The 25,558-nt window shown below is 32.0% G+C and overlaps 2 protein-coding genes, 1 long non-coding RNA gene and 1 other non-coding gene across 4 annotated transcripts; 1 reads left to right on the top strand and 3 right to left on the bottom strand.

The window, feature by feature from the left end:
• Positions 1 to 4,561: 4,561 nt before the first annotated feature.
• Positions 4,562 to 5,345, bottom strand: LOC139907645 (uncharacterized). Its single transcript, XM_071894134.1, has 2 exons — positions 4,942 to 5,345; positions 4,562 to 4,885 (listed from the first exon to the last, which is right to left on the bottom strand). Exons 1-2 carry the CDS (start codon positions 5,251 to 5,253, stop codon positions 4,718 to 4,720), a joined length of 480 nt encoding a protein of 159 aa, XP_071750235.1. The 5' UTR covers positions 5,254 to 5,345; the 3' UTR covers positions 4,562 to 4,717.
• Positions 5,346 to 10,043: 4,698 nt separating this feature from the next.
• LOC139907134 (uncharacterized) lies at positions 10,044 to 19,700 on the top strand. Its single transcript, XR_011783481.1, has 4 exons — positions 10,044 to 10,177; positions 10,893 to 10,995; positions 19,106 to 19,414; positions 19,501 to 19,700. It is a non-coding gene; the product is annotated as an uncharacterized lncRNA (long non-coding RNA).
• Positions 16,238 to 19,039, bottom strand: LOC121129383 (monoglyceride lipase). The gene is made up of 2 exons (XM_040725108.2): positions 17,655 to 19,039; positions 16,238 to 17,382 (listed from the first exon to the last, which is right to left on the bottom strand). Coding segments are annotated over exons 1-2 (864 nt in total). The 5' UTR covers positions 17,657 to 19,039; the 3' UTR covers positions 16,238 to 16,520.
• Positions 19,701 to 24,161: 4,461 nt separating the features above from the next.
• Positions 24,162 to 25,218, bottom strand: LOC121116325 (uncharacterized). Its single transcript, XR_011783471.1, has 3 exons — positions 24,772 to 25,218; positions 24,577 to 24,710; positions 24,162 to 24,518 (listed from the first exon to the last, which is right to left on the bottom strand). It is a non-coding gene; the product is annotated as an uncharacterized protein (transcript).
• Positions 25,219 to 25,558: the final 340 nt, after the last annotated feature.

The raw sequence follows: 25,558 nt of genomic DNA, 5'->3' as shown, positions 1-25,558 counted from the left end.
GAGTTAAGGAATATTTTCATTCTTTAATAGATTGTTAGTTTATAGGAAATATCAGTTTATCAAGCTAAAAATAAAATAAAAGTTTTCAATCTGAAAAGCTTAAGCTGATAAAACTTTTAGCCTTTAATAAAAAATATTCATTTTTAGTTTTAGAGTACTAGATTATAAATGTAGGGGAGCATATTTCTAGTAAGAATTTATCTATAGGTATACTGATTATAATTACTAATATATAAAGTTTTGGAAACTTCATTAGCAATTCTATCATATTTCTAAAGTTACTGTAAAGATAAAGAACTAGTTTTTCTTTTTGATAAAAAAAAAAACGATGAAAATTAAAAACGTCAAACATTGTTAAATGTAGAGGGTAACTCTGAGTCAAAAAATATATATAATGATTATGACACAAATTATTAGTTTGTTAAAATTAGAATAACACCAAATAACAGATATCAACATAAAGTATACGGATCTATATTTATAAGAAAATTAAGCGGTAACAAATCATTTGGAGAAGATTATCAATAGCCTAAGGATTTGTGACTGATAGCTCAAGCGCTCCCAAAATTGCTCACTTTAACCTTTTTAGGGGAAACTAACCATTTTGTCCTATTTTGTGTGAAAATTGCTCATTTTTCTAAACTAATATGAAATAAATAGCGAAAATTTCGGTTTTAGTTATACTACACAACAGTTTTTGATTATTCTTTGATTATATTTTTTGGCGTGAAATCCACCTGCAAAAACCCTCCTTCCTTAAGTTCTCTATTTGTATTTAGATAAGATAAATCACCCTTGGCTATAACAAATGACGCGTCTTTATACGGAATGGGTGCTTCACTGGAGCAATGGCGTGGAATCACTTGGTCCCACTTGCATTTTGGTCAAGATCCCTCACCTCGACACCTTATCCCGGCTCATGGGACCGGCTCGAGTAGAATCATTTCCACTCTTGGATGACATCTCTCGGGACCAGTCCATTTCTGATCCTCAAATGATAGAGTTTAAATCCAAACACTTTGTGACGAAGTGCTTCGGAACGAAGAATTTAGTCGGTTTTGGATCAGAGGATAATTTTAGAGCAATCATTTCTTCAGAAGAACTAAGGAAAAAAGTGTTTCATGATGACCATGATCTTTCACATCACATCTGCGGGAGATGTCAAAGTCTTGCGCCTGGCCTAGTTTGAGAAATAAGGTCAAAACTTGGGTCGAGGCTTGCCTCGTATGTCAAAACAATAAAAGCGTTTTTCATCCTAGACCTTCAGGAGCAACGCCCTTCGATAAGAATCCTGGCAGATTCAGTGTGATCCACTTTGACATGGTGGGACCACTTCCTCTCACGAAAGGTTATAAATTTCTTCTCACCGTTCTCAACAGGTCAACTAAGTGGGCTGAAGCCCTGCCCATGGTGGATACGACGGCCGAAAGCATAGTCAACTCCTTCTTTTCTGGTTGAGTTTCTCGATTTGATGTACCCGAGTCAATTAACTAGGACAAAGGGGCTCAGTTTACGGGGACACTATGAATACGGTTGGGACAACTCCTCGGTGCGAAAACCTTGTTCATTACATCCTGAGTCAAATGGGATTATAGAAAGGTTTCATTGAACACTAAAAACTGCTATCTTGTCCAGGATGCAACAAGAAGAAGAATCTTGGTTACAATCCTTACCGTTCTTCCTCCTTGGGCTTCGAGCGTCTGTGCCTTCAATTCCTGAGACTTTGTTTTCTCCTATTCACCATCTTTTGATATCTGCACCGCGTCTTCTTCTGTCTTTGGTAGAATCTACCGTGACTCCAAATGATCGAAATCTATTCTAGAAATTCCAAAACATCAGGCATACACCCCTACGAATGATACCAGATCCACCTCATAGAATAAAGTCCGCATTGGACACCCTCAAACGAGCTACGCATGTGTTTTTTAAAACAAACCAATTAAACCGACCTTCGCTCCGGTGTACAATGGTCCTTTCAAGATTTTGTCTCAATCCAAACGTACCTTTAAAGTGGATCTAGGACATAGTTTAGATTTTGTTTCGGTAGATCGACTGAATCCAGCATTTGGAATAAGATACATTCTTCCGACGTTTCAAAACATGCATACAGTGTAGTCTCTGCGTCTCAATTTAAATTCAGATCATTAATTTTATAGTTTTAACTTCAAACGCGTGCATTTAAAATAAAAATTTTGTATGCTTACTTTTATTTGATCTTTTCAATTCCAAATACTCATGTTTTTACCATTTTTATTTTTGTATACTTGCATTCTTACAATAAGTATGTCATTTAATATAACTTCGAAGAAGATTCTAGGGCGAGTGGGATCTGTACAACCCGTTTATATTCACATATTTTATCTCTGTAAGAACTTTATAATATATAAACCAGTCTAGTCTAAATTTTAAAGGTGGTATCTTCCTTCATATATATTCTTTTAAGGTATGAGTCCGTGACTCGTACTGGGAACTTCAATGAAAAAAAAATATATAACGGGTATTATCTTAAGGTCATATTTTCTTGTTTGGTAAATTCATGTATATTTCTTAAGTAGCGGTAATATCCGGCATGGCACGGAGTAATTACGTGTCGACTAACAGACACACTTTTCTTAAATAATACAGAGTATAACTCCAGATCAAACACTCAGCGTTACTCTCCGATTATCATGAGCACACTGGCACATAGTTGATCTGTACTTAGATGTTCCCTTATCAAAAAGTAAATAAAAATAATAATATTTTTTTTTAAATGATGTGATGAGCCAGGTTGTACTTCAGTGCCTAGAGCTCTTACTGGCTGTACTTTAACTGCAACTACTTATTGCTAAACCTCATGTTAAATTACATTCATTTATATATATACATAGATTATGAATTTGCCCTTTTCTTTTCTTTTTTTAATATGAGCTCCTTGTTAAAAATGAGCCCTCATTCCACACACAAATTAACACACACACATACATTGCTTTATTAATAAGGAAATACTGTTTTATTGTTCATCATTTATCACGTCGTTACCTTTACTATATTGCAAAACCTTTTCTCCGTATGAAAACAAAAAAAAGTCCAAAATCATTTGGTAGTTAGCCAAATAAGTCAATTACACCAACTGCTATATATCTCTTGTGTACCCCAAGACTATCATCATATTATTATTTCTTCACCATTTTTAACATGAATTACATATTTTATTCGATACTGTATTTAGGGTATACTGTATTTAGTAATATTTTATCAAAATATTAGTTATAATTTTTTATTTGTATTTTAATTTAATAGCCAAAATTTCTTTATATATATAATAAAATTGTCAATAATATATAATATAAACGACGAGGGATCCACAAGAAATTGTATTCCTGTTCTTTTGGAAACGGAGTATAAGTATAGAATGACTTATTAATTAGTTTATTTATCAAAAAGAATACATTATGAAATAGCCTTGAGGTATCAAGCGAGAGGAGGGAATCGACAGCTAACAACAAAATAAATAGGGTATTTTTGTGTTAACGAGGTAACACCGTGTTATGTAATTCAATTAGCATATGTTTTTGGAATATAATGACTTTTTGACATAAAAATATAAAATAATACTAACAGAGGATATTGATGTTAGTATAAGAAAATACTAATGATGTTAATTAATTACAAGGATTTTAAAGCTATAAGTTCAGACCTTACATAGTATTAATAGATTAAAATGTTCTTTCTAGATAAAAAAACATGTTCGCGCCCCTATATTGTTCATCCCTCTAAATATTATCCCTGAGTAGGTAGTACTTACAAGGTACTTACCAAAGACATCTTTGAAGATTGTTGATGCAATCAACAATTGCAATTTTTCCACCCTACGAGCTTTATCCAAGGCAAATTTTTCTAGGAGGAGAAATCCCACAACAAACTTTCCCACCACACATTTCCCAAAGTCAAGATTTCCAAGACCCTTAAAAAAGTATTTTAACACCTGTTCCATTTCTTTTTGAAGGTTTTAAAGATCTTTTATGACACTATTGCTTCAAAACAAAACCATATAGATTTTATTTACTAAAATAGAAAGAAGGTGGAGGCAGTGCCGTATGTCAGGAAGATTTTTCGGTCCGCTTTACAAGGGTGAACGGTTGATTTTCAGTGGTGAACGTGGGATATTTAAACAGGGCTAATGCTACAGCATAGATTAAATCTTGCAAGAATATCGTCCAATGGACTGTCTGACCATTATTTTCTTCAGGCAAACATTGGGAAAAATAAAATGAAAAGGAAAAACTCTAGACGGAAAGTCAATGCCGACCTATTCATAAAGGAAGGAGTATAATGGAGTATAAAATGCACGGTGCAAGAATGAGAGAAAATTTTTGAACTATACAATTAAGTCAAACAATTTAAACCTCCTTAAATATTTTTAAAATAATAACGGATGAAGATAATGAACGAGATTATAATATACCATGAAACGGTTACATCGACAGAAAATAAATTATGTTCACAAGTCTTGATATTCTTAACTCGCATGTATACGTGGTGATGTGTTTGAAAAAATGAAGAAAAAATGCATGTGTTCTTTATCATGATTAGAAGAAGAAGTTTTTCCTCTCTTTCCTTGACGCAAAGGTGTCAATCAAACTGTCCATGTCTTCATGGAACACCTTGTCCACCATCACCCTGTCCATGTTCAAGAGGGTGAGGGAGGAGAGCATCTCCTGGTCCATGGTGGTCCTCATGTGGTTCTTGAGCCTTCTGAGACAGGAGAATGACCGCTCCGCCTCACAGCTGCTGATGGGCATTGAGGCACATTGTATAGCTCCGGCATCAGGCGGAACACTCCCGAGCTTATTAACTCCGCAGCAATTTGTGACGAAACCATGTCTTCTGTGTCAATATCTGCCTAGAGAAACATAAATTTTAAACATATAATGCAAAATGAAACATTATAATATTAACCTTGAATTGCTGGAAGATTGCATGGTCTGACTGGAGCTGCTCGAGTTCAAGTCTGTAGTGCTTGGCGACACGCTCAATGACACAGGTCTCCACTTCACTGTCATTGACGATTGCAATGAGATCCATTGTGATGTTTGTATCGTCGGTGGCAAATCTGCTCTCAAGCTCTAATACAATCTTATTGATTGCAACATCGAAATGTCTTTCACGGAAGTAGGATTCAGTTGTTCCTTTCCACGTTATTCTCCTTGGAATCTTCGCCTCCTTGAATTCCAAATCTATTGAGTCCTCCTGGTCAAATACTGATTTCATCTCAGACGACTTCAACTCAGCAAGTTTCCAGATTGATTCAAAGATTTTCTCATTCTTAAGATCTTCAAGAGTCTTAATCACTAGGTTGACGTGTTTCCGGGCCTTTGTTAGGTCAACCTTTCTGCCTTCAAGTTCATCTGACAAGCTAGATGTGTGTCTGAGGAGTGTCTTCAACAGTTCAATGCCGGAAACAAATTCGTGACTAAAGATGCTGTTGAGGAGAGAAATTGCTGTTGAACTCGACAATGTATCTTTATCTTTTCTCATTATTATGAGGGTCTTCATGATTATGACCATCCCTAGACATACAGCGTGTACAGCATCGTAGCGGAGACTCCAGCGGGTAGCAGACTGGTTCTTCAGGGGCATCACCTTCGCATGCTCCTCATCTTTACTTGTTATCTTCACCGACTTGTAGATTGCTGACCTCTTTGGTGACCCTTCAATGAAGTTGTATAAAATTTGTACTGTCCCCATTGTATTTCTCAACAGGGTTATATCTGAGAGAAGATCCTTGACTACAAGATTGAAGACATGGGTGTAGACACACAGTGGGGCTGCTTCTTTCCACCTGGCGGCAAGACCCTTCTTGATGCCGGATATATTGGAGGCACCGTCCGCGGCCAAGGAGACAGTGCGGGCGGGGTTAAGGCCGAGATCCTTGACAGCCTCGTGAAGTTTCTCAAACAAATATTTGCCGTCAGTCTGGGTAACTTTTACAAACTTGAGGAAGCTCTCTTTCTTGATGCCTTCACTCGTCAGATATCCTAGTGACAGACTGAACTGCTCCGTGTTTGACATATCTGATGTCTCATCAACAATCACAGAAAACCAGTAGTCATCATCGCCGGCACAAGTCTTGACATCTTCAATTATATTTTCCGTCACTTTGGATGCTATAATCTCTATCAGCTCATTTTGGATGTCAGGTGAAGTCCATTTGGCAAAACCTGCCCCAGCTGAACCAAATTTTTTGACTTCGGCCTCCAGTTTATCTTTGAGAATATGATTGTCGTGTGAACGCAGGGACAAAAGCTCCAAGAAGTTTCCTCGATCGTTTTCATTAGATTCCGTCAACTTTTTTCTTGTTTCGGAATCGCCCCTAAAAGCCAATCCTTGCTTTACGAGGAACCCAACAGTTTGGAAAAGATACCTCAAATAAGCTCCCCACTTCACGACTTCCTCAGCATGTTGAGACTGAACATGGCCGAGAACCGAGGTATTCTTTCTCTTTGATGTGAGGAAACTGATCCACTTTTCCATCGACAGTTTGTGTTTTTTGTTGTTAGAAGGAACTTTCAACGAGGAACTGTTTTTCCATGTTTTGAACTCAAATTTCCCAAGGTTGGAAATGGAAAATTTGGAACAGGCGAAACACTTGGCTGACTTTTCAACCTCGTCATATTCTAGCCACGGGAACTTACGGAACCAATCATATTGAAAGTCTCTGGAGTATTTGTCATCTATCTGAGGACTGTATGTTTGTAACTTGGGCTGTAGAGGATGATCTCTCTCGACTTTAGGCACAGTTTCCCGTTCAGTCTCCACTCTGGTTCTGGTCTGGATGTCCTTCCGCTTTGGCTCCCGCCCAGTAAGTATCGGGTCACCCAGCTGGCTCGTCAAGACGACAGGGTACTCTGGGCCTCCGTCCACAAACTCCATCTCCTCAGTCTTGCTCTTCTCACCTCCCTGGACATTGTCGCTAGTCTCAGAGTCCTCTGCAGAGGGAATATTGTTGTTGTTGACTACAGAGAGCTGCTCGGGAGATAAGATTGGTCCGATATCGAGATTAGGAAGTCTTATTCCATGAGAAATCCGTCCGTTGGGGTAATTTGATGAGTCGCCATTATTTTCTGTGTCTGCAGTAACTTTCTCTTCAGCAGAAACGGACTTTTCAGATCTTGGTTCAGGTAGTAAGGCCTCAACTGGAGCAGGGTCATCGGGACAGGAGGAGGCAGTGACTGAGGATGAGGATGTAGCAGAGGAAGTTTTCTTAACAGCAACGTTCAATGTTTTCTGCTTCATATGATCAATTTTCACTTGATACTTGCAGCCGGGGTCATTCTTATGGAGTTTAACTTTCTGATCAATAAAGTTGTCCTTCTGTATTTCCTTCTGACAGATAGAACAAATCACCAATTCTCTGTTAAAGGTTCAATCATTTATATTTATAAAATGACAGGCAATATTTGAAAGAGATATTACGGTAAATTACAGGATTTGAATTCAAATTTCTGCGATGAATTGAGATACCCGAGAGTGTAGTTTAAAACCTCCGTTTTATCTATCTGACTTAATTTGGTCCCAATATTGTCTTAGAGATATAATTTATTAATTTACTAATTCTATAAATGTGCCGGTGAATTTTGGCTACTTTAAGTACAATTTGTGGTGCCTCCAAAGGATTAATCAGAATCATTTTTTCATTTAAATAAACTATAATTTGTTGGAAAATGTATTCCATGTTCAATTTTGTGAAAAATTATCTAGCTTCCTTTTGGGTGGACGTGCTACAAATATGTAAAGCTCGTGTTAAGATGCACGCAAAACTTACTCGAAAGAGACTAACAAAGAATGGATGAATGAGGAACAATGTTCGGTCTAGTAAAAGTGCAAGTATGCATATAATTTTGCAATTCATGTCTTGATTATTGCCCTCGTTTATTTATAATAAATTAGTACCTAATAATATTATTTAAGTTTATAGTGTAAAATTCATTTAAGTATTTAATATTCAAAAAGTAAATTAGGTTCTTTTTTATCTTGATATTTATTTAAAAAAATTAAATTTTTAATTGAATTCTTTAATAAAGATAATAAAAGAAAATATTAACAACTATTTTATAAAAATAGCTATTTTAAATCATGAGAGAATAACAATTATATACCAGTAAGTGCAATAGCTGTAAATAAAGACCTTATTTCTTTCCTTTATATTTTTGTTGTTGTAGTTTTTTTGTCTGTCCACTTTTTCCGCTGAGTCCTTTAGTTTGAAAAGTCAGTGCAAGTTCCGAGAGATGAACCTAGTAGCGCGTAAGAGGTTATGTTTAGTTAGTAGCATCTCTTGGAAGAACACACACCAACTTTCAGCCGGATCGGTCTTTTTCTTTCTGTTTGACATACATAGGTCTAAATCAGGAAAGATCTTGGGTTTTTTTTTGTCACAGATTACACCTTGATAAACCATTGTTTGGTTACAGAAGTGTATTATCCATGCTTCATTCACAGTGACAAAAAGACGATTAAGATCCTGCAAGTTCTTCTAGAATAGCTGCAAACTCTCCTTACAACACTTCACACGATTTTGTTTTTGGTTAGGCGTGAGTGAATAGCTTTTTCATGTCCAAATATTGATGCAAAATATGATGTATCCCTTCGTTCGAGATGCCCACAGCACTAGCAATCTCATGCACCTTCACTCTTCTGTCATCTATTACCACATGATGGATTTTATCTATGGTTTCTGGAGTAGTAAACTCAACAGGACGTCCAGACCGCTCAGCGTCACTTGTACCCCTATAACCATGCCGAAAATTTGAAACCACTTAGAAACTGTTCTAATTAAAGGTACAGAGTCCCCATAATATTTATCAAGTAGTCTCCTGAGGCGTTTTGCCTTGCCTTTCATACAGTAATGTTTAATCAAGACACGAAAGAATTTTTTGTCCACTTTTTTTAAAATAACTTCTCTTCCTCTATTCAAACGAATCAGAAAAGAAAAGACTGATCTGGCCGAAAGTTATTATGGGTTTCTCCAAATGATGATACTACCTTAAAATAACCTCCATACCTGCCAGTAGGGTCATCTCTCAGACTTTGCTTAGGCTTTTCAAACACCCCCTTGTATATAAAAATATATACTAGCAAAAGGCTACCTTGCGTTACTCCGGCGAAGGAGGGAGCAGAATTCATATTGACGACACTGGTCAATATTATTCTTTGTTTTTGTTTAGACACATTCGGCAAGCATGATAATATATGAATAATTATGAATTTCAAAAAAATGTTTAAACTTCAAATAACATTCTAAGATATATGCATCAAAAAAAGTATCTAGATGAAATGTCTATCTATTATTTTTGTTCAAAAATTGCCAAAGCGAAATTTGCAAAGAAAATTGCAAAAATCAATATTGCACTTATTTTGAAAAAAAAGTAGTTAATAGCATATGTAATTATACATTTTTCGATGCAACATCAGTCAGTAGGTAAACTTTCTTTGTTATGTGTTAATTATTTTTTTCAGATAGAAAAGTAGACTCATGTCTATAAAAATGTGGATTTTTTTCACTTTTAAATGGAATTTTCAAAGAATGCATGATGGCAATATTTAATAAAGAGGCAGATTTTGATGCAACCTCACTAGTTGTACTAATTAAACTATCTTTGATATGTGGTAATTTTTTTTTTTTTGTATACAAAAGTTGATTTATGTCCATAAAAATGTGTAAAATTATACAGAAATCTATATTGTTGTTGTTTTTCACTTTTAAATATAAATTCCTATGAATGCATTCACGGCATATAAAATCTTATATATACAAAAATAAACATATCTATCTTCCTCCTCCGATTTTGCTGCCTAGCAGCAGCTTTTTTTTTTTTTTTCTACCTCTATCTCCTATTAGAAATAAGAAGTGAAGGGATGATTGTATTTGCCAGTTAATTCGTCTTGGATGAACACTTATGAGAATTCAATCTGTTCAATATTTTTTTAGGTAATAACATGAATGAGAGATTGCATTAACCAGTTAATTCGTCTTGGATTGCAGCAATCCAAATAAACACTTATAAGAATTTAATCTGTTCAATAAAGCCAAATAGTGACAATGTATCACTAATTTGACATATTCTTGTGGTAATATTTTTAAGTACATATGGACTATAAGCATTGGATATTATGCAGGATGCTAAATTATTTGGAGGTAAAGTAATTTTAAAGTTCTTTATAGTTGGTGTATGTATTAAGCTATCTTCACTTTAGGTAAGTTATGAGTAGGTTAGTTTATTGACATTGGGTTGAACAGGGTTTAATTTACAAAGATTATTTTAATAAACTTTTTATTTGTGATTCAACAAAGTCTAAAATTTATTTATCATAAATTTTGTTTAACTACATACTGAAAGGATTGTTACGTAGAAATTTGTTCATTTTTACTGCTAATAATTATTTGAATTACTGAACTTTAGCAATTGGTATCTTTGCAATTTGTTGTGTTGTCTTCAAAACAGGCGTAACTGTGTGAGTATCACCGTACGAAATACCTGTTCAAGAGTAATTTATATGAAATTAAACTTTTTTTTATCAAACCCAGGAGACCACCACGCAAAAAAAAATTGGTTTTTTTTTCATTGTTCTGGAATCAATTAGGTACTTTCACATTTGATTTAAATAGACAAACATAAGTTGTAAATACCATTATTTATTTGAATTTTTTAATTATTTGACAGACAAAAACATGCTCTATACCCCAACACCATTTTGTGTCTAAATGTGTCCGTGATATGGACAGGCTCATACTAGTATATTCATAAATATTTAGTTGTAACTTGGCTTTAGAAGTAATCTGCTCTAAGCTATTGTTTATTCAGTTTCCCTTGCTTTACTCCTTAATACAGGTTTAATTGTATCTCTTTCAGTTAAAATATTGGCATGCCTCTAAGGTTGAGGACAAATTGATCTGAGTTCTTTGTGAATATATTGAGCATGAAAGACGATTACTGTACATTTGGAGTTGATAAGGTATCAGTAAATCATTTTTTCCACGATAATATTGTCTTGCTATGAAATTAATCAAAATCATATTGCTTACAATGATGATGATTCACTATTATATTACCCACAACAATTTTGCCTCACAATAAAAATGCACATCACGATTTTCCCACGCAACGATATTAACACAACTTTTAATGTTATAATCTTTTTACAACAATCCTTTTACAGTGAACCTAAGGTAACTTGAAATTTAAAAAAAAAATGTAATTCAAACTCTATTGTAAGTTACCTTGACTAAACCCTAAAATTAAGATTTGAGGTTGAGTGAGAAAATCAAATAATTTTGCGCTGAATTTGTATTTGAACAATATTTTATTAACATATTTAATATTTATATATTTTACATATTTTATTAATATATATTTGTTAAATCTTTAATAGACTTTTTTCATAATTACTTATATTTCGAGATTATCGATTTAACATTTATTTTAATTAAATACTGATTATTTTTTCTTCATAGACCCAGATCCATGGACTCAATTTAAAATTAAACTAGAAGCGCATGAAGTTATAAGTGGATTTTATTAACATATTTAATATTTATATATTTTACATATTTTATTAATATATTTGTTAAATCTTTAATAGACTTAACGATAATTAATCAATAAATTATTTTATATATACTTTTAATTCGTTTTCAATCCCTTTTATAAATATCAGTTGTGACAATACCACTCAATATTTTTTTTGTCCGCACGTACATAATCGATAAGAAATACGTACCAATAAAACGATCTTGCATAATAGGATTACAAAACAATATAAGACCTTTCTAATGAACTCAAAGTGTGAAGGTTTGCACCTCGATCATTCTTAGAGAAAATAGATATTTTATTTATATAGACTTCCCACAAGATTCCTAGTTTAGATAGAGTAATTGTAATATTATTACTTTTACTTATACTTATTCCGTGCAACTCCATCTAACCAATTAAAGGAACATTTAAAAAAACAACTAATAATACTGCATTTAGTTTAATCTCTCAGTACCTACAATAATGAAAAGTTGTAATGGGTCATAAGTAGACTTAGGATTTGTAAGCAATCACTCAATTGCTCAAAAAATCGCTCATTTTTACAGGTATTTTTTGTGCTCATTTTTCAAAATTTTAGCGCTCTTTTTTTACTCATTTTGGGCAAGAAAAATTGATCAAAATCCTAAATCTGGTCATCAGTTTTTTTAGAGCTTCAATATATGATTTTTATTTTGTAAAACATGTGGAGTAGCTCCAGGAGCCAAGTTGAAGTTTGACACATCGGCCATCGCTGATAAGAAGGAGAGATAATATAAATCACGTCACTACAGACCGATGGTTTGCATCATGTTACTTGCAAGGAGTTATGATCTTCGAAATCTGAAATGATATTGCAAGTAACGCCAACTTTTGTTCTAAATCTAATTAATACAAGCCGTCATTAATATCAGAGCCATTAGCAAATCATGTTCATTCGAATCAACACAACTTGGCCGTTTATCCAGCAATGTATTTAACTACTAACATTCTTTCAGGTTAGTTCAATGACTATGGTATTCCGGAGTGAATACGAAGTGATAGTCTACAATTTTTTATGAGAATAGTAAAATGACTCATGAATTGTCTTCCCCCAATAATTCAACATCCAATAGTTATACAGAATCTGTAGTAAAAGTAATGAAGACACTTCTCCAAGAAGTCAAAAGCTGGGATAAATTTAAAAGATCACTTCTCGATTGGCATAACGTTCCTCGTGCCAACAGACTGAGCCCGGCACAATGGATGTTTTAACATCGTAAATGCACGTCTAATCCAGCGATATGGAGTACGAGAGGACTATTAGAGGCGTTGTCGATTGATGGAGGAACAGAAAATGAGAAATGATAAAAATCGTAGAGATCTATTGATACTTACCTCATTCACAATCCTAAGAAGAAGCTATAGGAAGACTGTAAGACGTTCCTAATTTGTGAAGAAAAATGAAATGGGAGAGAATTAATACGCAATAGCAATATCGTATCTTCTATTGATTCCATATGACTTGTGAGTTTTACTTATTACAATTTGGAATTGATAATACTCATTATTCTATCATTTGTTTATGTGGTTTTCAAATTAATAATGAGACATACATACAATGCCATCTGATATTCCATATTTAAGTGTGGGAACTGGAAAGGAATCCCTGGCAACAAAATCATCGCTGATCTGCCACTGGCTACTAAGATTGATTTTTTTTTTTTTTTTTTTGAGAATCTGCTTTTAGGAATCCCTTGGATGTCCTTTTCCTCGTGTCCCGTAGATTGTATTACGATGTAATAACATATTTTTAATATATATTAATATTAGTGTTTGATAAATGTATAATAAAACTGGGCATTAGAGGGACACAGTTTTGATGGAGAGTAAGGTTTAAGTCCATTTATTTGTTGTTCCCGTTTTGACGTTCAAATGCATAGCAATAGTTCACTATTTTCCTTATTATTGATGAAAAAAGGGTTTTTATTCTTATAAAACTTGGTTATTTATTAGTTATATACAAAACAGCAATATTTAGTACATGCTAAGAAAAAGTGTTATAACTTTTCCATCTCTAGAAATTGACTATTCATTTTTATGTATTGTACATTTTCCAAAATTACCCTCATACTTTCGTGGGTTTCTTTCATACATACCTCATGCACTCGTGAGGGAAATATATTGACGTTGTGTAGTAACACAGATTTAAGGGATGAGGCCAAGTCGATTCCAAGTCAAGTCACAAGTCATTTTTTTTTTTTTTCAATTCAGACTCGATTCACAAGTCAATATTAAGTCTACTTCACGACTAACTTTTTTATTCACTCTCAACCTTCGGGCCCTTTGTCGAAAGAGAAAGGACAAATTTGAAAAAAAAAACCATTTGCTAGCTAGTCTTCCGTAAAATAATCAAGGCAAGACTCTTTAGTCTTCCATATTTATCCTGTAGCCAACTGTTAATTATTATTTAGAGAATAGGTATTAACTATTCTCTATATTGAATTTATAATAATTTTATCAATATAAGTATCAATGACTGAGCATGAAATGACACAAATTCTAAACGAAGACCCTTGATTATTAAAAATTAATATAAAAATCAAATCCTATGTAATATCATTTATAGTAATATTTTTGAGTTCATAATAGGCAAAATCAGCCGCTTTAAATTATATAAGAGTCAATCAACTCATAACAATTAATAACAAAAACAGTTGAAAGGAAAATAAAATGCATATTTTTTTTTATTACAAAAAGTTAATGCTTGTCTCAAGCCACATTAAATATTTTTGATTTCATATATGTACTCCTCTTTTTTTATACGGGTCGTTGAGCTCTTATTCACGATCGTTGCAGCATTGTTATTTCTTAGGTCATGTAGTAACGCTAAAAAATGATATATTTTCAAAGATTAAAACAAATATTGTTTTTGTTTTTGTATTACAAGCGTTGCTTGTGTGAAGGAGGGAGCGGGAAATCACACTGACAATGTTCAATATTATTTCTTATTACTTAGTTATTAATTATTATTATTAATGCGGGCAAGCATTATAATAAATGTATTATTATGAATTAAAAAAAAAATAGATTATGTAATTGACTCCAAATAAGATACCAACATATATGCATAAAAAAAATTATCTAGATAAAAAGTCCTTTTTTTATTTTTGTCAAAATATTGCCAAATCGAAATTCGCAAATAAAATTGGAAAAAATCTATTTTATACTTATTTTGAAAAAAAAGTAGTGAATAGCATTTATTTATATTGTAAAGAGAAATAAAAACCTACCAATATTTTTTTTTTTGACTTGCAAAAACAAAATTATGGAGAATAATGTCGTCGAAAAATAATACTCGATAACTGGTTCATCTTTGCACATATTGGAAAAATTATGTTATAAAATGTTCCGGAAATTGAAAATACTTTGGTTATCAGTTTGAGTTTAAAAATTTTATGTATTAAATGCATCGTTTTGTGGTACTCCTGACGTTTGATGAAAAAAAAAAAAAAAAAAAAAATTATTTTGAAAATGACAGATATTTCAATATCTCACCAATTTTTATGAGTAAAATTTATATGCAAACAAATCTCTATAGAAATTTCTACTAACTTTATTTGATTTACGAATCCAATATTTCCTTGGAATTTCATTTTTTTGCACCTGAAATAAACGAAATTACAATTTTCGCCGATTTATTATTATTTTTACCCATAACTTTTTTCATTTGGAATAAATTTAGAAAATACAGTCTGTCGTATAGTTGTTTTTTAAGACGCCACTCACTTTTTGACTTATAACTCAACCCCTATGTAGTCTCCTTGAGCTCCAAAAAACGGTTTTTGTGTTTTGGTAATCAAAAAAATTGGCACCCCTTCTTAACCTGACTAAGTTCAAAAGAAGAGCCCATGGAAAATTTCAGCCTCTTAGGTTCAACAAAGTGGGCATGCATAAAGGACACAGATACAAACTCTGTTTTTTATATGTAAATACAGACTAATTATCTAACACATAATTTAAAATAGATTTTTAATATTCGCTTGTTTATTCAAAACTATACATATGTCCCTTTCAGTAAAAAAAATGTTATCTTATGTTATTTCTTTTCCTGGATATAATTATTGTTTCACAAAAAGGAGTAGTGTAGACTTGATAAAAAAAGTTTTAAAATTAGAACCTTATCAATTTAAGGCATTTTAACACTATTTTTTAGTAAATGAAAGCTTACTTAATCTACTAATAAATATAAAAAAGTATAACTAGAGATAAAATTTGCTCACAATTAATATAGTTCATGATATGTATTAACGACTAACAACTGATATTAGACCTTAGTAGATAATGTTCAGAATCTAAGAATAGATAGTTCATTTAACTTTTTTCACATTAAACTTCAATAATAAAGCTTAATGATGGGATATTATTCCCTGCATTATATCTAAAAAAGAATTATCACTATCAATTGAAGTTTGTTGACACATGGTCAATACAACACAAATTGTATGATTACTTTATAAATAGTTAGTTATTAATTTATTTTTAAAATACGAATTGAAATAAATAGTTAATTATACTACCTATAGAAATACTAAATTCATAATTACATCTCTGGTGTTGTAATCATCATATAAATGGCTACAGTTTTTAGATACTCTTTTACACAATATGGAAGTATTTACAACTTTTAATCGAATTAAAACATAATATTGAATAATGATATTTATTTTGATTTCTCCATAAAATACTAAAAGGCTTTAAAATATTATAATTGATATAAGTTAAGTAAAAAAAGAAAACAGTTAAAAATATCATAAGAACATATTGACAATATAATAAATTCTATAGAAAGACAAGTAACGTCAAATAAAATAAATTAGTTAAAAGTGAATTGATATAAAAATGACGCATAAGTAGACAAAATACAAAATTAAATGAACTACATAATGATAAAGGTAGTATTTTGTTCTAATACTGATGAACGAACGTGGATTAATTATGATTTTCTATCCATGCAACTGCCTCTTGAATAGCTTCATTTCGTACTTCTGGTATTTCATAATAGAGATTGTGAAAAGCATTTGAATATTTGTGCTTTTCTTTATCTGTAGAGGAAATTGCGTCAAAAATTATCTCTGATGCTGTAGGTGGGATGATGGTATCATTTTCTCCATATTGTACAAGGACTGGTAATCTAACTTCTCCTAATCTTCTCTCAATGTTTATAATTTCATCCATAAAAGCACATCCAAAACTTGCTTTTACTCCAGCTCTCCCACGGAGAGGATCATTTTTAATCTGTTCTAGAAGCTCTTTATCTCTTGTAATTTCGTCAGGACATAATTTTCCGATGGATAAATTTGGTAGAAAATAGTTTACGAACTTAATAGCTGCAACTTTAAGATATGATGTTTGTTCAGGAGGTAACATTAGAGCAGCACCCATGAGAACAGCTGCTTTGAATAATTCTGGCCGTTTGATAATCGCACGGAATGCGATAAGACCTCCCATGGAATGTCCTATGATGTAAAGAGGAACTTTTTCATTGAATTCCTTATTTTTACTTTCGCAGCTGAAGATGACATTATCTGCATAGTCCTTTTCAAATGAATTTGCTTGAAGGTATGGACCTGAGCTCTTCCCATGACCGGGATGATCATGACCAAAAGCTAAAAAGCCTCTTTCAGCCAATTGTTTTCCAATTTCTTCATAGTATTGAATGTGTTCATCGTATCCATGGCATAAATAAACTAGGCCCTTGGTATCTTTGTCTGGATGATACCACTTTATTTCGTGTAAAGAATGTCCACTAGGACCTTCTAACTTTGAAGATTCCTGTTTTATTTCTTGGGACCTAGAAACATAAAAAATGTTTCACCGTGAGATGGGTTCATTGTATTACATAACTCCATAATTGATTAAATCAGCTATTTCAATTGACATTGATATAAATGTTTTTCACTATATATAATTTCTTCTTTTCATTTACTAAAAAAACATATGTTTTAATTAGACGTTACACCAAATTGTGATGACACATTTCTAAACGGCAAATACATATATATTATGATTAATAGACTGAACATATAATACTACTACTTAATTAGTAACAAAATAAAAACTTACATAGTCCTTGCTATGGATGTATTAATAGAATGTTTAAATCACTAATATATTATGTATTCTAAAGTAACAAAGAAGTTAAAGTCGAGCAGGGTAGTAGATACTAGATTCTCATGTAAACTGATCCACGCACACTCCAATATAATCATTCCTTTAAAGTTTCACGCTAATAATATTTCAATTCTTCTTCAAGTCAATCCACACAGCTTGTAAATCCTTTAACTTATTTCCATAATGTTAAGCTCTTTTTAATGTTGTAACGGAGTAAATAATATAACTTTTTACCTGTATTCTGATACAAGTGTATTAGTTGTTAGTACTGAGCATACGTTCTCTAAATAAATAGAAATATTTCATATTTTTATCGTACAGCAACTTGTTACTTGAAAGTAAAATAGACTGTATACAGATTCCATAAGCGTAATATAATACAAATATACCCACCTAATTCATTGAATGAGTTATTAAAATATTATGAGTAAATATAATTATTTTACAAGCTTAAAATATGGATTGCCTATAAGGTTATAAATATACAAAAGTAAAATTAGAATTGTCAATATGCACTACTGAAGCAATTGGTGTATTTATTTACAAGGGAAATTCCTTTCCTTTTTAGGTCTTATATAGTTAATAATTATGAAGTAGTTTTTTACTTATTAATAGATTGCTTGTACACAAATAACTATGAGAGGTTGAGATAGCAATGAATAAAAAATTGTTACGTACATTTTTCAACAGCCAAATGGCCAGATGACTAGTTTTTTTATTAACTCACATCCTCGACTAACAAAAGGGAAAGAAAACTATGGTAGCTTCTCTTCTGTATTTTTCTTGTTACCAACTGTTAATTATTATTTAGAGAATCGTTATTTATTATTATATAGGTATATTACATACATTGATAATCTTACCAATGACTGACTATTAAATCACACAAATAGGGAACAACGTAGATCGATGGACAGGCAATTGGGATAAATTATTCTCTTTGAAGTCAATGTGCGGAGGTTAGCGTGCATAGATAAAAAATATACTTTATGTATATAGACTTCAAAGTTCCTAAGTCAGATGACGCAAGTATTGGACACAATTGTAATACTATAATGTTTACTTATACTTAATCAGTGCAACTCCATTAGCGTTAGCAATAAAAAGACCATTAAAAAAAATAATAATAACACTAATTCTAAACGAAGGCCCTTAATTATTTTAAAAGTCAAAGTCCTATGTAATAGCTTATAAGTTCATAATATCGAATTAATACGTAAAGTTAGTTGTTTTAAATTATACATCATTCAACTTATGAAAATTAATGAAAATAGCTGAGAGAAAATATACTAGATTTTAAAAGCTAGTCATGCTAATGACCTCATCAAAAAATCATCGTTCCATAATTCTGGGACAATATAATTAGTAGACTTCTATCTTATTTTAATACTTTATGCTTGTAGGTATGAAAAAGAAAAACAAAGTAGAACATACTCAATCTACATTTATTAATACGGCAGACTACTATTCTGCCCTTGTCTAGCAAAACAATGTGTTTGACCCATAGAGATAAAAAATATAGAGTGCTTACTTGAGGAAAAAACTGAAGGGAGATACAGCTGATGAAAACAAACAACAAAAGGATCAAAATATTCAAATATTATATAGTAAATAGCCGTTTCGTCTTACTTAATAATGTGATTTTAGGGGCCTAATGGATAATGAGGGTACTCAACATAGTTCAAATTTCCCTCTTTTCTCTTATCAAAATGGCAAGTATAAATATGAAATCTGGAAAATACAAAATAGTTCATTTTTATTGTTATAATATTTCATCAATCTCAATTTTCACTCTTAGGAGGGAGTATGATCTCTTAAAAGGAATCTCCACGATTGGTGTTTAAATTCGTCTTGAATCGCATGAAGCCTATAACAACATTATGAAGGACATTTTCATAATTGATTTTTTGTTATAAATTCCTAATATTCACGTTTGTTCTCGTAAATACTTATTTTAATAAAAAATGTTTAGAATATATAAGACAAATAAACATGTAATCAATGAAGTATCATTTATTCTACAAAATAATAATAAGATTAAGTATTTTAACCTACTATTGATATTTTTCAAATTATTGATTCTTAAACTGAATAAGATATGGCAATTATCAAATATAATAGCCATCTTGATTTCAGGATGTCTCTTTTTGCTCTATTTTTTCGCCACCCCCAAGGACTCTATAGTAATAGGTAGGGGATATGTATTAGTAATGACTACTGTTACCTTTTTTTCAATCATGTCGTCAGTATTTATTTTTTAGTACTTTCTTTTTCAATCATTCGAAAGTGTGCAGTTCAAGATCCTTAAATATCTATGACTTGTCATTACATTTTTGCAATACGCAGCTGGTAATAGCGTTTTGAATTAATGTTGCCTTGGTTTTTAGAACTTCTTACATTTTTAGTCTCAAAAGGCATTTCTGTTTCTTTGTATATTTCTATTACGTCTTTAGAAGGATACAAAATACCACCATTAGATTTTCTTTCTATCAAAAAATAATTATGGCTATCCGTTACATAGCTGAAAAGAGATTTCAAGCACTCATACTAAATGTTTGGAGACTGATTTGATAACATATCCACCAATATAAGCAACAACATAGTCTTTAAATTGAGAAAGGCTTGGGACGAAAGGGGGCACATCGAAGTAGTCATGATCACTAATTATTAAATATTTTTCCTTTAGGCCATACTTCTTGGTCAACTACAAACCTTCATCATCAAGGAATCGGAAAACTTCTGGTGGTTTCCTCTTGTTCTTTGAGGTAGTGAAGAGCGCCACTGTATCATCCAGTCTTGTGCAATTACCACCGCTCTCAGAGACATGATGCCTAACTAATAGCAACTTATAAATGGAGGAAAACATGAGACCTTATGGCAAAAAAGAATAGCTCCATATGATCCTGAAAAAAAAAGTTGGAACAATATTAAAGTAGAATTCACATACACTAGGTAATATGAACAAATATCTACATGCGATAGTTTGTAATTTAGAAGATATTTCATCCTTTTTGATTTAACTCGAGTCAAATATGCCACAAATTGAAGTAATTGATCCCATAAATCCAACAAAAGCAGTTCTTTTACGCGTTTTGACCAAAGGTTTCCAAAATTCATCCTTCAATTAAGAAATATATAAAAACATATTTTGAACGATTGGTTTCCAATAGTCTTCATTTCCAATTCTCAGGGGGAGATTTGAATCCTTTTTGCCAATGAATTTCTACTGTTGGTGAAATCAAAAAGTCTATCAAATCTTCTAAGAAACTCGATTGTTCCTAAGCTCTGGTAATCCTTATTACAGAACTCGGTCCCATCTGCTACAGATGAACTAATGAGCTGAGTAGCCAAGTTTATATGTTGAAATAAACAAATTAATTAATAACCTTTTTTTTTTGTTTAAAAAATTGTATCATTTTTCTCATACCTTCATTTTCTTATTATGGAAGTTAATTCCTTAGTTTATTTGCAGCTAGTAGTCCTTGACGTTTGAAGTTTTTCCAATTCTTTTAGGTAATTCAACTCTTCTACCGTCTTTATATGCCATAACTTTGAGAGATGCAAATGTATTCCTAACTAACATTATACAATGGCATGTGTCTAGTACCATAAATACTTATTGGCGGTAATCACTGGGGTGAAAAAAATAGGTCTGAAATCTCTATCCTGGTTCCAAATTACCTCCCAATTCTTTCAAAATTACTTGGTGACAACTAAGCCCGTCAAAAGTTAACGAAATCACTTTTATACTCATAGAGTAGAGTCTTCTAAGACATTATTTTACAAGATTGGCTTTTTAGACCCAGTCAAACTATAAATGAAAAAATGAGCCACAGAAACTTTCCAATTCGAGTTTAAAGAAACAACCATGAATACAAGAATCTTAGTTGCCGGGACAGTTTCACAAATTTCTTCCTCATTAAGCACATGTTGACATATCCATTAAAGCCTTACCCATTCCATTGAATTTTTTTGAATATTGACATTTTATCTAAGGTCAAATTAACAAGAATTTATTCTTCAGATTCATTGGCTTTATTGTTGTATATCAAAAGAAGATTGAGTAAATCCCGGGTCACTTTCTTCATTAGAATACCAGTTTCTAATTGTACTGAGACTTGGTAATCAAAAGTCGAATGTCTTCATTACGTAATTATAGGACTTAGTGGAGTAAAATGACGATGTCAAAGCAAATACTCGAAGCTCAGGGGAGTAGCTGCTACGACTTATCTTTCCATTATTTCCGAGTTGTCTCCTCTTCAAAAGATTTTTAGGTACGTCTGACATTGTTTCAAGATTAGATTTCGCCTCTTCTGATATCCAACTAAGGTTGATAACTTCTTACTTAACTTCTTTTTTTTTATCTGGACTTTTGTGATTCGATGAAAGGTAGGAAAGCATATCTCTTGCCATTGGAGTTTCTTCTTTATGTTTTGAGCTGATGAAAGACAGTAGGGATTATACAACTCTACATTATTTAGAGCTTGCAGGAACCTAATATCTAACACTGGCTCAGGAGACGTTTTCACTACTTTGGTGGATAAGGAATGTATCTCCATGGGAGACTTGCATTTTTTAAATTGGTTCTACCTACATTTTCTTGAAGATGAGGCGGAAATGCATTGAATATCGTAGGTACAGCGTTTTCTCTTAACCTTGTAACATCCAAAGTTCTATTAAAATATTAAGGATCAAAATGTTGGTGACAAATCCTTGAATGCTCCTTTGATGTAAAGTTCTTCCACTTGAGGTTCCTTCCTTACCCATTGCCGGCATCTCTCTGAATCCTTCGGAAATCAATGAAATGAAAATTCAATCATAGCAAGACATTTGTTCCTGCACACAAACGCAACACTAGACATGATTTACAATTTTACTTTAAAGCTTAATTATGAATAACTTAGGAATACATAAAATGGATGCCGACAGCTGAAGGGCGAATCTCCTTTTTATTATATAGGTTGTGTATCCAGTTATTATATAGGTCGGTGGATGAAACTCATTTAAATTAATTTTAAATATAGTTGAGTTTATTCTTAAATCGAGTAGAGAGATCCGTTTTATTATGTATATAGTATATAAAAGGCTATAACCAAGGTTAATAGAAATGCAAGGTGAAACCATCAATCATCATAATTCATAACGCTTTTACGACTAAAGTAAGAAGAAATGTTTAAATTCTACCAACTTTTTAATAGTGACGTCATAGAGTATGATTGGTTGTGTGTTTTGTTAGGATTTTCCCAGTGTCTTAGAATAGTGCGCGAATGATGACCAGACTCTCCCTTTCTAAGGCACTGCATTTTCCATCGTATAAAAGAAGAAACAATCTATATCCTTGATTCTACAATTTTACAAGGTATTTATTCTATTAAAGACATTCAAACCCATAGTTGATCTTCCACATCGTAGTAAAGGATATGAAGTAATTTCTCAAGTGGTTCACTTAGCTATAGTGGACTACAGCAAGGAACGAAGACTGTCTGATTTAATTTAAATCTACTAGGAAATTGTAGGCTAATTCTGTGTTAACTCTTCGGCATTGTCATCATAAATTAATTCATTCAAGACAAAATTTAGTCAATTCATATATATTGTAATTATTTATTAGTATTAACTTTCATCTGTTAGGATGGCTATCAATTCATCAAATAGAAGATACTAGATGGGAACTCCTTGGCAAATATATGGAATTGAATCTAACAAAAGATATTGTTACTTCGTCACTCCTGGCATTAAAGAATACATTATTGTGATAAAGTGCACTATAATTAGTAATTACATATAGTGATAATGAATAATTAATTGTAAACAGATACAAGGATTGGTTGAAGCAAACAACTTTTAAGATTATATATAGATCATAACTTTCGTAATATGCAATGTCATGTAATGATTTAAATAAACTAAAGTTTATTAAAACGAATATTTTATTGATGTTAAAATATTATCGATAAAAAATTTAATTAAACAATTGGGCCATTCAATAATAAACTTTCCATCAGCATATGTAATGTATTTATAGACATTTGACCTGTGATCATATAATTTAGTTTTAGTTAATATTATTAGTCTTTTATTGATTAATTATTATAAAATGGTGAATTGATAGTCGGCAATATAACTTTGTAATATTTGATGGACTGCTTAGTTTTCGACTTAAATACAGGGTTCTCAATCGTGTACGAATTTCGCTGATAAAGGCCAAATTTTGAGGTTCAGAAGATGAATCTCTAATATTGAAATGAAATTGAGCTTCACAATAGCTTAGACCTTACGTGAGGCTTTATTTCACTTAATTTAACACGTGAACAAGAGTCGGCAATCCCTGAGTAACTGACATGATATGAAATAATATCCACCGGTTTAATAACAAGTTAATTAATTTAATATTTACAATATGTATATAATTGGCGATAGCTTGAACTTTGGTTTTTATCCCACATCTATTATATTGTCTTTATTTTTTCGAAGTATAAATTTATTGATTTATCACATTCACACTGATACTGAAAGTTGTATAATTGAATTACAGTATATATATTACTTGAAAGGGAGGATCCCATTAGAGAAAGATTGGGAATATCAGAAGATAATCTTACATTTTGAAATAAAAAAACTTCCTCATATCAAGGAATATCTTCTGTCATATCAAGTCAGTGGTGAATAATTTATAAATGATTTATAATACGTTGACGGAGAAAAATATCGTGTATTGATGAGAAGGAATGAGAGTCCTTTTTTGATAATACAAGGTAGAGAAGTGATTCCCTTGGGATAGTTTTTAAATACCAAATTGATAGTATTCATCGTTTCCTACAATTATTTTAGAACAAAATCATAAATTCTGAGAACGTTATAAATAAAAATGTACATTTCAATCCCATCAAACATATATAGTACGTAGTGTTCTTAATCCTTGATTCTCAAAAGAAAAAGGATTACCTTTTTAAATAGAAATGAAATGCGTGCTTGCCACTTGTTCGACAAGTAAAGAATGGATTTAGCCTAAGAAAAGTTCATAGTTAATAGTGTAACAGACTCTTGATGATTTTTGGCATATTCAAACCTCGTATTGTAATCTCTTTGTTCCTTTAGTTGGATTCTAAATTTAGCTAAGGATTTAAGTATCTTGGCCACATTATTATTGCTGAAGCTCATACTTAGAAATGTCTTCTAGTTCTCGATTAAGTCATATATATATATAGTCATATATAGAGTTGGTTACGCGATAACTTTTTTTTCGCTAGGACGTCAAGTATATTTAAATAATTTTTCAATTATTTTGAAGATTTTCAATGTGATTTCCTGCTCCCTCCTTGGCTCGAGCAACGCTGGTTAACCCATTGGCCATTGCTAGTATAGTCATAAAGTAGGAAACACTATATATGTCCTTTTACAAAAATTTCACAAATTGGAAGTGTTAGATTTCTAGTTTTGTTAGACTCTTGAGCACTAGCCTGTGAGTGATGTTTTCTCTCTTCTTGAAGGCGTTGATTTCTTGTTTCTTCAGACTCTATTGATGTTTTAAAAAGCAAATTATCATTTTTATTTTTTAGACCCGATGATCTTGATTCTACTGTTTCGTTCATACGATTTTTTTTATATATTTGATTCGAATCTTGTTCAAAATGTTCCACAATTTTAATTCTTTTCCTTTTCCTCGGAGCTTGCTCAAATTCTTCTCGAGGTATGATACCTCTGGAAGGAATTGCATCTTCTTTCAACTTTCTTTTTAAAAGTGTTCCCAACAATTCACCTTTTAAATCTCTTTTATAATCCTTTTCCTCAAAATGATTCTCACAAATTCTAGGATATTTTCCTAAGGGGTCCTTTCGATGACAAGCACTTTCCCA

This window comes from Lepeophtheirus salmonis, chromosome 1 (assembly GCF_016086655.4).
Source record: "Lepeophtheirus salmonis chromosome 1, UVic_Lsal_1.4, whole genome shotgun sequence".
Classification (NCBI taxonomy): Eukaryota; Metazoa; Arthropoda; class Copepoda; order Siphonostomatoida; family Caligidae; genus Lepeophtheirus; species Lepeophtheirus salmonis.
Note: the sequence above shows the minus strand (reverse complement) of the source record. Positions and strands in the feature narration are given on the sequence as shown.